The sequence below is a fragment of the Rhinolophus hipposideros genome, assembly GCF_964194185.1.
Source record: "Rhinolophus hipposideros genome assembly, chromosome: 7".
Classification (NCBI taxonomy): domain Eukaryota; kingdom Metazoa; phylum Chordata; class Mammalia; order Chiroptera; family Rhinolophidae; genus Rhinolophus; species Rhinolophus hipposideros.
Window position 1 is genome coordinate 91,638,400 of NC_138053.1, and position 13,952 is coordinate 91,652,351.

Sequence of the window (13,952 nt, forward strand, 5' to 3'; positions counted from 1 at the left end):
TTGCAGGGGACAGGAGACCTGGGCCCAAGGCATTGAGCGTGACAGAGCTGCTTGGTGAAGCAGGAAGTGCCAGACTGACAAGCAAACGGCCAATTTCCTCCCCACAACCTTCACAAGTGGATGTAGTTCAAATCAAGGAAGAGTTGGATTTAAACTTTTATTAAACATGTACTGTGCTCAGCCCTCTGCTAGCCGGGGGGGAACGTTCTCATTAAAGTTGCACCGTAATCGTCCACATTCGCATACACAGTATTATACGAGCTCACGATTCAAGGAGAACGGAGGAAATCAGGCATAAAGCAAGCCCACAGAGAATTCCTATTCACTCCCCACTCGCCTGCAGGAATTTAATCAGTGTCATCAGGCCAGCTGGTGAAAGGCCAGACGTCCGGGATGTGGACAGGGTGAGGCGCCGCGGCCCACCTGCAGCTGTCGTCATGTCTGCGCCCAGCGGGTCACGTGACACGGCTGCAGGGGGTGGTGGCTGGGGACCCGAATGGGCCTGCTGGGGGTCCTGTCCCTGCACCACCTCCTACAGCCCTGGACCTGGCACAAGTCACTGAGTCACTGGGCCTTAGTTTCCTCATCTGAGATTAACAGTGGGGTGAATAACAGTACGTGCCCCAGAGCTCTGAACATTAAGAATGTGATTATATGATGTCCTTATCACAAAGCCTGGCCCAGAAGAAGGTGCTAGAACATAAAACAGGGATATATTAAATAAGCAAGTTACCCTAAAACGATAAAGAAAACACAACGCTGAGATTGAGATTTCTAAAACAGCAGGTCCGTTTACATACTTGGACAGAAGTGTGCGCTTTGTAATCCAGACCATGAGGCTAAATCAGGTTAGCCTCTTTTCTACAATGTTTCGTTCAGGAAGATTAAATAGAGCTTGACTAGACCGAACAGCACATATTTCCTAAATACATGTAGACAAGAAACGGGAATTTCATTTCTTTTAGCAGATGAAAACATAAGCACTCTAATAATAGAAATCCACAAATGTGAAAAGTTTGCTCACTGCCCACCATCCTGTTTGACTTACTGTCTTTCACTGCCTACTTGGCTTCAAGAGTTACAATAGAACTGCAGTTTAACTCAAAATCACACGTTTTTTTCAGGCTGGCCAAAGCTTCGCTGTTTCTCAGCTTTCCGCACTGCGACACGGCACGGAAGTAGCGGGCGGAGGTGAGGGTGCCTACCTCCGAGTAAGCCAGGGTGACGTGCTCATAAACCCCCTGGTGGTGATGGATGGCGTCCTCCAGGTCCTGCAGCTCCGAGGGAAGGTCCACCTCGCCACACGCTTTACACCACGAGTCCACATTGCTCATGTACTTGGAAGAATAAAAGAAAAAAGATTATGTCCGTTAGTGGCAATTGACAGTGAGAAGTGGCTGTTTCTGAAACAAGGGCAGTTGAGGGCGTCTAAGGTCGGAGTACAGTAGACTCTCCCTCTCAGACGGCCACTGGGAGTCTAACTGGATTCCTGGACTCCGCCCGAGTTTGGGTTCTGGCAGAACTGGGGCTGGGCCCAGAAACCCACATTTGGGCCACACTTGGGAGCGCACCAGGAGCTTTTCTGCCTGCATTATCGGCTCGGGGCATCCCGGATCATGCTCCCATTCCACGTAGAAGTCAGGCTGCCAACTGCCCTGCCCTGGGAGCCGTGGAGAGCGGAGGCCCGGCTCCAGCCTCAGCCTCAGGAAGGTGCAGCTTCTCCTTCTCCGGGGCTGTAGTCCAGCCTCCCTGCTTTCCTGACTTTAAAATGCAAATGGTTCAATAGCTGAAATGATTCACCTAACATTAGGAAAAGCAAAGGACCCATTTTTCTACCTTTTCAAAAGCAAATACACACAGGAGTAAAAGAAGACCTAGCGAAGGCCCCTGAACTCCTCAGCTGTCCTGTGCTCTCCCCCCACCCCACCCCGCAATCTGAGAGAAGGCTGAGGAGGCACTCAGGTCCTTCCCACTCTGCACGGAAACAAGGGTGTCAGCTGCAGATTGCCATCCCAACCTCTCCTTAGTTTTCTCCACTGCCACCCCCGCACCCCCAGGATTCATCAATACTGAGAAACTACTCCGCCAAATTCCTAGGGAGATCCTATCAGCATCCATCATGACATTAAGTGTCAAAGACAAGCAGGAGGCCCAATCAAAGACGCTAATTCAATTAAGCCAGACACGGACACATTTCCCTGGCTTTCACCTCTTTCACTCCAGTTCCTTCCTCGCTGTCTTCCTACTTACCAGGGAACGCAGAGGGTGACTGCATAAAATGGGGTGACTGACCTGACACACAGGGAATGTGCTGATTTTCTTAAAATATGTATGAGAATAACCTCCCAGGTATTTATCACATTTTTAGGAGCTTAAAATATACATACCACCCAGGTAAGAAATGTTTATGAAAATCCCTCTATTATTAACGTATTAGCTCAGAAAAATAGCTGCATGCAAATCTTAGCACCTGAAACCAATTCATATGACCTTAAGTGTCATCTGATAGCGTGGGGTTTCTGATGGCTTCAAACGTGACTAAATGGACGCAAGCACAGGGGAATATCCTCCTTGGCCCCTGGTATGGAGTCTTCCCAACATCATCGAGGCAATGGAAGTACTAATACTAATAATTAGTTTACGCCTCTCCCCCTCCGCATATGCATGTAGGACTATTACTTAGCCATATTTCTAAGTATTTCTGAGGTGCAGTGTTCCCTCAATATGATTCTAAGTATTCTCTCTTTCCGCTTCCATTACTGCATGTAACACCAATTATTAAGTTATTGTAAACCTTTTTCAAACACAAACTGACTGAGGTTAACCATCATCATTAATAAAGCATCAAGTCAGCAATTAATTGCTCCTGCACACTGGCCACTACAAAATGCCCAAAACAGAGTTACGACACATTCTGAAGAAAGATTAAAATGCTTCCGATGTAATATGGTGAAGACAAGTTTCAGTCATGTAATACCTCACATCAGCAGAAGTGACACACTAATGCGGTATGTCACGTCACCGTATCAAAATAACTATTAAGATACATTCAACTCCAATTTCTGAAGCAACCAGTAAAGAGAAACATTCGACAAGTTTTATATATGCCTGTGGTAAAGTAGCTTACTTGTAATTTCTTAACTGTCCTGCGAGGGTACTGATTACACTTCCGTCACCAAATGTAACCAGGTGCTAACACCTGGGGAAGGATGGCTTGCCACGTGGAAATCTCGTGGAAGAAGAATTCTGCACATCTACATTCACTGGTTAAAATACCCAGTGACGGATATAAACCTGGCCATCGTTTGACAGAACTTCTAGTCTTTTATTCATGAGATGGCAACCCTAGGTTCCAGAGGGCAAGCCCCAGCCCCTGAACGCTTTCTGAAGGGATAAACACGCAGAGCATCGGGACCCAGGGCCACTGACCCGTGTAGCGAGCCGAGGAAAAGGGTGTTAACAGGTCTTCCACAGAGAGAAAGCACGCTGGGGTCAAGTCCGGTGTCCCAGTTCAGCAGGTACTTGTAGAACAGAACCTCTTAGAAACTGTCAGTATGATAATGTGCTTTATGACTATGGTGGACCGGGCGCTTGGATGTTCTTTAAAATCTCCTCTGACCACTCTGCCACTTTCCACCCCACACACACCATCTTGAAAAATACCATTTGGGGTGGCGACACGGGAAATCTGCCTACCACCGAGCCTGACGCTTCTAAACGACGGTGTCAGAAGGTGGCCGCTACACTCTAGCAAAATCAGAGCAGCCAGTTTCGTGTCTGACGCTTTCAATACTCAGAAGACCACACCATGTGAACACACAGCATCCGGCTAGACTGAGAGTGAAGACAGGAGACAGCAAGAGACTCAGCGCAGGAGCCGGCGTCAGAACTGGGGCTTCTGGGCTCAGCACATGGCGACTGCTGAGAAGTGCGGCTGAGTGCAAGGTGAAAGGAGTCCGGGGAGGCAGGTTTGCAAAACTGACGCAAGCAGATGAGGGAAGAGCGGTTAATATATAAGCTTTAAACGGTGAGCTTCAATCACTAATCAGCAGATTTATTTATTCCACTAATCTCCATCTGCTGAGACCAGGGGCTTCTGGTTTGGGGGCAGCTCGGCTCTCTGGGTTATTCCGCCCCCTACCACCCAGAGCTGGCATCCTCACAGCTAGTGAAGTTCGCTCCCACCACCTGGTGATGGAGTGGAGCCGAGCACAGGTGGTTAGCCTGGTTTCGGAAACAAAGGGACAGAAACTTCCTAGAATGTGAACTTTTAAAATACTTATCCAGAGGTCTTTTCTCCTCTTTGGAAAAATTAAGACTGGTCATATTTTTATATACACATGTAAAATGTATATATGACTTCAAACTTCAGTGTTCTTTTCTTTCTTGTTTCTAATTTCCTTATCATCTGTTTTCATTTCTAGAAAATACTACCCTACTTTTTATTTCATCTTTTCTACTCCCTGAGTCTGAACCAACACACTCCCCCTTCCGGTGCCTCTGAGGGAGATGGGCTCCCATCTCAACCCAGAGAAATCACAAGACACATGAAGCATTTTCCACTGTGAGCCCAGCTCTGACAGGTCCAACAGAGTAGCCTGGAGAAGACAGGTTCAATTTATTATTTCAGGAACTAAAGGACTGTCACAGATGAAAACAAAAGACCAGCTTTGGGAAGATGGGCAAATCACTCCCCAAACAGAATATGCCACTAGCCCCACTTACTTCGCTGGCCTGATTTAAAGATGAAATGAGATTTCGTGTTAAGGAGCTTTATAAATTTTAAAGAATTATGCAAATACTGGTTGTTACTTTATTTTTTGGCTATTACCAAATGAGAGGCCCTTCAAGTTGTAGCTAAAATCGGGTGACCAGGTTTGCGATTCTCTCCGAAGGTATACACCTCTATCAACACTAAGAGACTTTCTGCAGTGAGGTCGAGTACAATAGCCATTAGCCCCACGTTGCTACTGAGCATCTGAAATGTGGATACTGTGACTAAGGAAGCGGATTTTAACTTAATTCTATTTTTAAATTATTTTATTTAATTGAAGGAACTTCAGTAGCCACATGTGGTGATTAGCAACCACACTGGACAGTGCGGCTTTAGATTGCCTTTTTTTTCTAATAGTTAAAAATTGGAGATTTTAAGGTGGAGAACAACCAAGTCACTTTAAATCTTTGTGTTATAAAAGGTAATACTAAAAACATCGGCTATGGAAGCTTGTTGATCCAAAGGGGCCGTCCAGTGGCTATACCATGTGAGCAAACAACGTGCAGCTGGAGCCCCTCCACTGTCTGCCGGTCAATTTGCTGACACAGTGGTAGTGTCTCCACCTGCACACTAATACTCTGATCCCGTACAGCCTTCGCTGCGGAGAGGACATGAGAATGCCTGGCTGAACGTCTTCTGAAAGCGTAACACCCACCAAACTTCATGCTCATCGGGTTTCAACCTCAAGATTTGCTTACGAAACCGCAAGCAAACACCAAACGAGAACACCCACAGAGACAGGAGCCAGGCTGGGCGCCCAGGGCACACGTCTCCCCGGCTGGGAGCTACAGTCCTGGCAGGGACCGCTTCCCTCAGGAAGGCCATTAACCATGGGGTCGCATATTTGGGCCATATGTCCTGCTTATCAGATTTAAATTCTTAATGAGAATTCTGCATGGGGCTCAAAGAAGTGGCAGTGATGGAGACCTAACGTGTGACATCCAAGTTTGTGGTCCTTTCTCTATTGAGGTTATGAAAACGGCTTAAGCATAACTGGAAGGCAAAGCATTTGAAAAGAGGGCACAAAGCTGACCTAGTCCTGTGACTGCTCTCCTGGGAAGGGGAAAACTATGTCAGTGGGTGTGACCGTCTTCCATGTATCAGAATTCCAAGGATCTTACTTTTCTTCAGTGAAGGGCAGACAGATAAACAATGCATTTTTACTGGAGGGTAAGGAAACACTTCCCGAAGGTGCCCTAATGTCCAGAAGGCACATTTCAGTTGCAGTCAAGCTCCATCCGAAATGCCAGTCCCCTTCCACAAGATGCCACTCTATCCTCAAGCCAGGCTCTGGCTTCTTCTCTGACCACTTCATCTGCATGGACACTTCGCACATTGCTACCATCCACGCAGGATACCGAGAAATTCTGTTCAATAACGTATCCCCCTAGTTCAGTTTCCTTCAAATCCCTAACTCACTGCCATTAATTTCATCCAAATGCAAACACCCTGGGCTCTTTCAACTTCGCTGCCAGTTTGAAATTTTTGATAATGAAACACTGCACCCGCATTTCTAGACTATTTTCAGGCAGGTCAGAGCAGCAGTTAATCTTCTGGGTTTATTTACAATTCTGAATCCTGCCGTGTTTATGAAAGAGATTTTCCCTATGTGTCCTTATGCTTCTGACAATCTGCCAGTCACCCAAGCAGTGTGTCCTGTTTCAGATTTATCCCCATCCTTTCTGGGGGCCCACGACCAATTTCCACCCCCACGCCAGTTCCAGGGGGCTGCCGTCCCCCACGCTCTGCTACCATTCCAGCTGACACACACGCAGGGAGCTCATCTTCCCACTCAGAGTATCTCCAGTCAGCGATATACCCTCAACCTGCACAATGGCGGGTCCCCGAGTCCTGCACACAGTGCTGCTTTATCCTGAAGGGGGTCCTGTTACTCTGAAAGAACTTTTATGGGGAACAGGCTCTGACTGATCCTTTATCATAAAACTAGTTAAGTGCACGAGGTTGGGAAGCAGAACCTCACTGCACAGCCCTGAAAGCCCCCACTCACAGCTTTCACATGAGGCGACTGGGTTTTTCCTCTTGACGTTCCACTCACACTTTAAAAGGTTTCTAGTGCTGAGGTCACTACTAATTAGTGTCTTGAACAACATCCCAGCTGCCTTGCCAAAATCCCAGGCAAGCTGGGGCCTCTGTCTTACCTTTATTGACTTCGCTCCTTAAGAGACTGTTTCTAGGTTAAAGAAATACTATTTCCTTCTTAGAAATGTCCGTGCAAATCCCTATGAATATGGTTTTCCCCACAAAATTATCTCCAAAAAAGCTGTATCAGTGTATCTTCTTTAAAACAAGGCAACCACTGGCCTCTCCCCGAACGTCTTCGCAGAGGCCACAGGCTCTCATGCTCTTTGTCCACACCCAGAAAAGGTGTTTTACCGTCCGGCATACTTTCACCACCGGACACCAGAGTCAGGAGCTCATCCCTTTTCTTTTGCTACTTTCAGAGTGTTTTTGTTTAAGCAAGTTTGTATAAGCAGATGCTTGTGGAGGTGTGGGAAGTGTCACAGGCATACATGACACATTCCCTCTCGAAATAAGGTATTCTGAACAGCACATCAGCAAGTGAAGCCAATGTGAAGTCAGAATCCATACAAACCAAAGCCACTTCCCACCCCAGCCCGCGCGGGCACAGCCTGCCTGCTAGGGGCTAAGAAGCTGGAAGCACCCCGGCCACCCTGCCCTGCAGCCAGGACAGCGGGAATGGAGGGGAAGCGCTGGGGGAAGGGCCTTCTGACAGTACTGCCCCCCTGACAAAGTGACAGTGGACACCCACCGCCAGCCAGCCCTGCACACCATGGTGGAGGGGCTGGCGCTGGCAGCGTGGCACGTGTCCTGACAACATGAGGGGAAGGCCAGGCAGGCCCCAGGTCTGACACCATGGTCCCACTAGAGCTCCCTGTATCAGCCAGGCTCTGGTGTTTACACCTGATGGGCAGGCATTCTGTTACTTTCTGCCAATCATCCTAATTAGGGATAATAACGAAAAGGAGGAAAAAGATCAGTGGCTACACTTCTTAGTACTCATCCATCCCAGGCACTGTGCAGGGCGCCTGGTACGAATCACCTCTTTTACACGGTAAAACGCTCCTCTCAAGCAGCTGCTTTTATTTCCACTTCACAAAGGAGAAAACTAAGGAACAGAGAGGTGAGGTCCCTTGCCTAAGGCTGCACAGCAAGGGGTAAGGGAGTTGGAGTTTTAGCTCGCAGCTGACGGACTTCAGGGCTCAGCTTCTTAAGTGCGGCAAGCACTACCCTGAAGTCCTCAGGATCTGGCCACGGGGACAGAGGGAACCCAAGGAGCCAGTGCTGCGTCACCAGCTCGCAGCTTGGGGCCCCCCCTGGGCACTGACCTTCTCTGCTTTCTGGTGGAACACGGAGGACATGTCCAGCAAGGTGCTGCGCTCGTCCAGGGCTGCGGCAAACGCCTTCCACTCCTGCTCCAGCTGACTGGCAATCTGTTTGATCTGCTGAGAGGCGTAGTGGCCGGACTCCACCAAGCGGCTGGCCACCGACATGATGCGGTTTATGTTGACATACACGTTCTGAGAAAGGGGCACAGAGAGAGGGCTGTCAGGGGAGGGCAAACAAGCGGCTTCTTTAAGAAGCCACGGCTAGCACTTTCTGAACTACGGCCTGTTCACTTAAAAGCTACCATATTTTTAACAGCAGAGTTCCCTGGTAAAGGTATATACTAGTATATATATCTGCTACCTGGATTTCCGTGAACTCTAAATATTGGTTTCCATTTCTATTTTTAAGACTGCAAAATTGCCAATCAACTAGCTGAAAGGCATATTGTGAGGCCCAAAGCAACCAAATGCACAAATGTGTGCACACAGATACACTATTACTCATTTCTTGGCTTTCAATCCTGAAAAGGGTCCAGATGGCAAGCCTGCTGACAAGCAGTCACCCAGGACTGCAGGAACCCAACATTTCAGTTTCTAACTAGAACCCAGAAACCAGTAAACGTGTACTTAGCAACCCAAGGCTATCTGTGTGGAAACAAGCTCTCCTTTCTACACACACCCAACTCATCTTTTTGGTGCCAATTGAAAAATCTTCTGTAAATGGAGCCACTTTCTCCAAGGTACAGAACAATGCTGTGTTCGAATTCTAAATCAAGCTTTTCTAATTCTGTTGAAATTGCTATCGCCAGGTCCACCAGTTTACTGCAAAAAATAAGGGAGTGAGGCTTTAAAAAATCCACACCTTTCTTTTTTTTTCAAAACAAGAAGTGGTTGAGGTATTTCCCTTTCTACCTTCCATCTTTTTTGAGGGTCATATTACAGCCAAGACAGGGGTGGGGACCCACACCTCTGACAAAGCCCAGGCTGTTGATCTTCATCTATGTGTGATGTCTATGATACATCACACGGCTGCTCCTCTCCACGGGTCCCCCAATCACACAGCTCCCCATCTTGCCTCTAACCCAAGTACCCAACCACTCCAAACTCCTCTACCTTTCCTTCGCTCCCTCCCTTCCCACAGGGTCCTCTGGGCCAGTCTCCCACTGCCTGGCACCCGGACCCCTGCAGGAGCTTCTTTAGGGTCACCTCACCTGTCCTCCTAAGAAAGCGTCCTAGAGCGTGCACTTGTCCATTCTTTCCCATACCTTCTTTTACTCCATTTCTGAGCCACCCTGAATTAGGTGGAGTCACCTAGACCTGGAATCCCAGAGCCACAGACTCCCTCTGGGCTGCATCTACAGACTCCAGTCAGCTAACAGAGGCCCACATGTCTAGAGTAGGAGGGAAGGGGGCACTTTGTGAGCCTGAGACAGTCGACCAAGGCCACAATCAGCGGGGACTGGCCTCACTGGCTCGTCTGGTGCCCTTTAAGTCATAAGAAACACCGCCCCTTCTCACATGTGCGCTCTCTCTCCAGTCACAGGAGACTGACTACAACCTCTAATTTCTGCTTTGTCTGTAGCCTTAGCGGAACCAACCCATCAGGCCTGTTAGGAGCAGCACTAGCAGGTAGCCTTAGTGGAACCAACCCATCAGGCCTATTAGGAGCAGCACTAGCAGGTAGCCTTAGCGGAATCAACCCATCAGGCCTGTTAGGAGCAGCACTAGCAGGTAGCCTTAGCGGAACCAACCCATCAGGCCTGTTAGGAGCAGCACTAGCAGGTAGCCTTAGCGGAACCAACCCATCAGGCCTGTTAGGAGCAGCACTAGCAGGTAGCCTTAGCGGAACCAACCCATCAGGTCTGTTAGGAGCAGCACTAACAGGTAGCCTTAGCGGAATCAACCCATCAGGCCTGTTAGGAGCAGCACTAGCAGATGCCCTCTGTTAGAACCAGAGAAGCACTGGCTATTCAGACGGCTCTATGGTGGGGCCCGCGGAGGGTATGCACTCCCCAGGTTCCGCTCCAGTTTCCTGCATTAATTTCCTGTCCTCAAGCCGGCTGTGGTCAGAGACCATAGAGAACCAGTGTACGCGTGATGCCTTTTCCTGGTCAGACAAAGGAACAGGGTGGCACGTAGCAGCTCAAACAAACAATCTGGACTCAAACGTGGCAAGGACAATTCCTTCCATTCAAAGTACCTACACCTCGATTCTTCTCAGCATCACTTCTAAAATACCTGTGATAGCAGAATGAGCATACTTGTCGGTATCCCTTACTAGGCTTTCTTAATATGCTTTGTCAGTTTTGCATATTGGTATTTAGTATTTTCATCTTCTTTGTCAAAAAGTATTGAAAACACTGTGGATAACACAGGGATGGGCTGAAGGTTAACAGGCCCTTGTTCTGCATAAAAAATGTCCTAGACAGAGGCTAACGTCGTGGAGGTGTTGAGCACGACGGATGGACCAAGCCTGGAAAGCTCTCCCAGCAGCCATCACCCAGCTTGGCACAGACAGGACTACAACATTCCTTTGTAATTAACTTTTTAACTTAGAAAAGTAATCGGAGTGTATTGTAGAAAATTAGAAAATATATTTCAACTTAAAAAAGAAAAAAACTCTTAAGTGTTTCTTTAAAAGTATTTTAAATTAAATTGATAACATCGTTGACAGTAATTACCATTTATCAAGTACTTATTATGTATTCAGCACTGTGCTTGTGTTTTACATATAAATAAACAATAAAATAATGTGATACCACGAAAGGTAGATATTATCCCCACTTTATAGATTAGGAAGCAGAGGCTCAGAGTTAAGCAACTTGCCTGAGGCCACATGGTAAATGGGAGACAGAATTAAAAATCTTTGTATTCATAACCCACGCTCCTGTTTTCCACACAATACTTCCAGTTCTGCTGATTCCTAAATCTGTCACTAAAAATGCTGGGGTGGGGAAGACGTATATTTTCTGTTCATTTCTCGTTTTTGTAAAATATATTGTAATATTTCTAGTTTTTAAAGTATGTGGTAAAGTGGACTAAATGTGCCTTTCGCTATTAGTTGAAGTGTCAGGATATTGAGAAAAATTGATCAGAAATTTTAGGAAGAAATCCTTCTAGGCAGCTTCCCCAAAAGCAAACATTTTGGCTCTCCTTATCTATGACCAGATTTATACCAAAATCCTCTTCCTCAAACTCTACAACAGATATCAAACGTTTTGATGGCATCTATTACAAAAATTTTATTGCTCAGTCTTATCTTTGAAACCACCTAAGTTGGAGCACTTAGTTGACCAAACTTTAATTAAATGGCATCTTACTGAATTAATTTAAACCAAGAAGACCCTGTCTTCACATTGCGTCCATGCCTGTAACAAATGTTACAATGCCTGGGGGTGGTTAATTCTCACGAGGCTGGTCAAAGACCAAAGCAAAACTCCTTGTTCTTGAAGAGGAGAGTTCTAGAAGCTTACCTGTCTATAGAAGCAACCATATAACTTGCAGAATATTGTTTTTAATTACATTAACTGCAAAAATGTAACAAAAGTACTATTTGAAATTCACTGTTGGTTTCTTTGTTTTGTTTTTTTTGTTTGTTTGTTTGCCATGCAGTCCTACGGTAACGCCTATCTGGTCACCACGGGCCAGGACGTCACGTGCAACCAACTCAGAGAGCCGGGGATTCCAGGCAGGGCTGACATCTGTGCCCCAGTCCTTCAGTTAAACTTGGAAAGAAATCGCATGTTTTAGGGCAATAGGGGTTGGCCCTAGAGGTAAGCAGCAGGCTGGCTCATTTCTGCGTCTTCGAGGGCAGCCAGCACACTGACAGTGAGTCTGTTCAGTGGACGCGCTCGGCCTCTGAACAGCTTTCCGGGAGTCCCTGCAGGCTCCGAAGAGGTAGCGCACAAGAGCTGGCACCAAAATCCTGGCATGTTGAACTGGCCACGTAATTGGTTCAAGTCTCGCTAATTTGTTTGTTTGCTTGTCTTCATTTTTGTTTGTTGAAAACTTATGACAAGCTACTGAGACCCTGCCAACACTGAGAACTTCCCACTCTTGAAGTTTCAGCTGCTACCACCAAATCAGGAACTCTGAGGGCCCCACACACAGCCTCCTAAGCATGCTGGGACGTGATCGGGTAAAGGCCTACTGTTTGCTGGAACATTTCCACTACAGCGTACGTCTACTCGGACGGTCTCTTACCATACAGTTCATAGCAAAATGGTTGTGCTGTGTCTGAAGCTCCATCGCATGAGGATGGCTGGTCCCAATCTCGGTGTAGCTGTTCAGAAACAGGCCCTTGTTGTGTGTGATCCAGTCAAACATCTACCAGAACGAAAAAGACAACCTGGAATCAATCACTCCGGAAAGAGAAATGACTGAGCCCGGGAACGGGCCAAACCCAGGAAGCGCTGCATCCTTCCGCTGACAACCTCTCAGGCATCCGGGCCCAGAGGACTCTTGACTTCTCAGAAGTCAGCAGTTCTGAACTTGCAGCATCTACAAGAAAAACACATCTAGCACGTTCCTTTGACAGATGAGGAATTAAGAAACATAAACAAAGAGGTATTCGCATCTCCCAGGCTAATTAAGAACTAACTGAAATCTTTTGACTCTCAACCCATCTTCCCTGCTGTACTGAACAGAGTAACAGACCACACTACTCTTCAGTTAAAGATCTATTACGTGAAATTAGGATTGATAGTCCTGGGGTGGGTACTCAGAGTACTGACAGCAATTCCAAAGACTGAGAGATGACGTTCTTTAATGTGAGAAGTATAAATGCACATAATCAAATTTACTGTAAAAATAAAAAGCATTAAGGAAAAAAATTAATGATGACATCTCTCTTAAGGTTCAGTGGAGAGGCTACCTGGAAATGGATGTCAATTACACTGCTCGCAAGGACAACATTTAAGGGAAAAGAAATGACTATCAGCACTGTTGTTTGGGACGTGAACCAGAATCCCAGGGATTGTCACCTGCTGTTCTAGTAACTGAAAGTAAGATTTTCTAGTGTCTCTGACGAGGCATTACATAAAACGTAAGTACACTGACAGATATGTTAAAAGCTTACCAAAAAACAGTACTGGACTGTCATCTTTCAAAAGGGTTCTTTCATATCAAAGGTTTCTAATGTAGTTTGTTATGTGTTTTTTACTTTAGAAAATATTTTCCTGTCCATGAAAAACATTCAATGAGCTCAAATTAAGAGCCCTCAATTCACCCATGTCCACGGCTTACAACACATTCCTGTTTTTGCATTGTTATAAGACTGAGTTAGCCGGCAACTGACAAGAATTCTCTTTGGTTGGTGGGTTTGTCTGGAGCACAAGAATAAAACTTGATACCATAAGTAATTGTTGCCTCTTTTCCCCAGAAACTATTACTTCTTAACACATTATTCACCTTTTACTTTTAAAACACACGCAATGACAGACCTGAATGGTCTACCATTGGCCTTATATAAATGGAAGCACAGTTATTGGCAAGAGATATGCACATATAATTATTGCTTTCAATAACATAATCCTGTAAAATTTTCACTCTTACAGCGTAAGGATATCATTCTCATCCATCTTACAGGCATCCTAAACCAAATGACCAGTAATGAATAACTCAAAGTTTCTACAACAGCATTACACAAAGAGCAACAGTGGAGAGCAGATTTAGGAGAGACCTCTGAGCTGACACTTGCTAGTCTCTACCCAATGCCAGGGGAGTAGCTCGCCCTTCCCCAGCCCCTTCTCCTGAGCAAAGCAGCCCTGGCTGCTGAGACCCAATGAGCCAGGAAACTCTTCTCCGTGGGC

General features: G+C 46.5%; 1 protein-coding gene across 4 annotated transcripts in view; it reads right to left on the reverse strand.

Moving 5' to 3' along the window:
- Nucleotides 1-13,952, reverse strand: part of TRIO (trio Rho guanine nucleotide exchange factor) — a gene marked incomplete at its 5' end in the record, with an annotated part of 321,447 nt that overhangs the window by 182,657 nt on the left and 124,838 nt on the right. For all 4 annotated transcript variants that reach the window (XM_081053954.1, XM_081053955.1, XM_081053957.1 and 1 more), the window contains 3 exons: nucleotides 1,206-1,337; nucleotides 8,143-8,334; nucleotides 12,346-12,468. In XM_081053954.1, coding sequence (XP_080910080.1) covers nucleotides 1,206-1,337; nucleotides 8,143-8,334; nucleotides 12,346-12,468 — 447 coding nt within the window. The remainder of the gene's footprint in view (nucleotides 1-1,205; nucleotides 1,338-8,142; nucleotides 8,335-12,345; nucleotides 12,469-13,952) is intronic.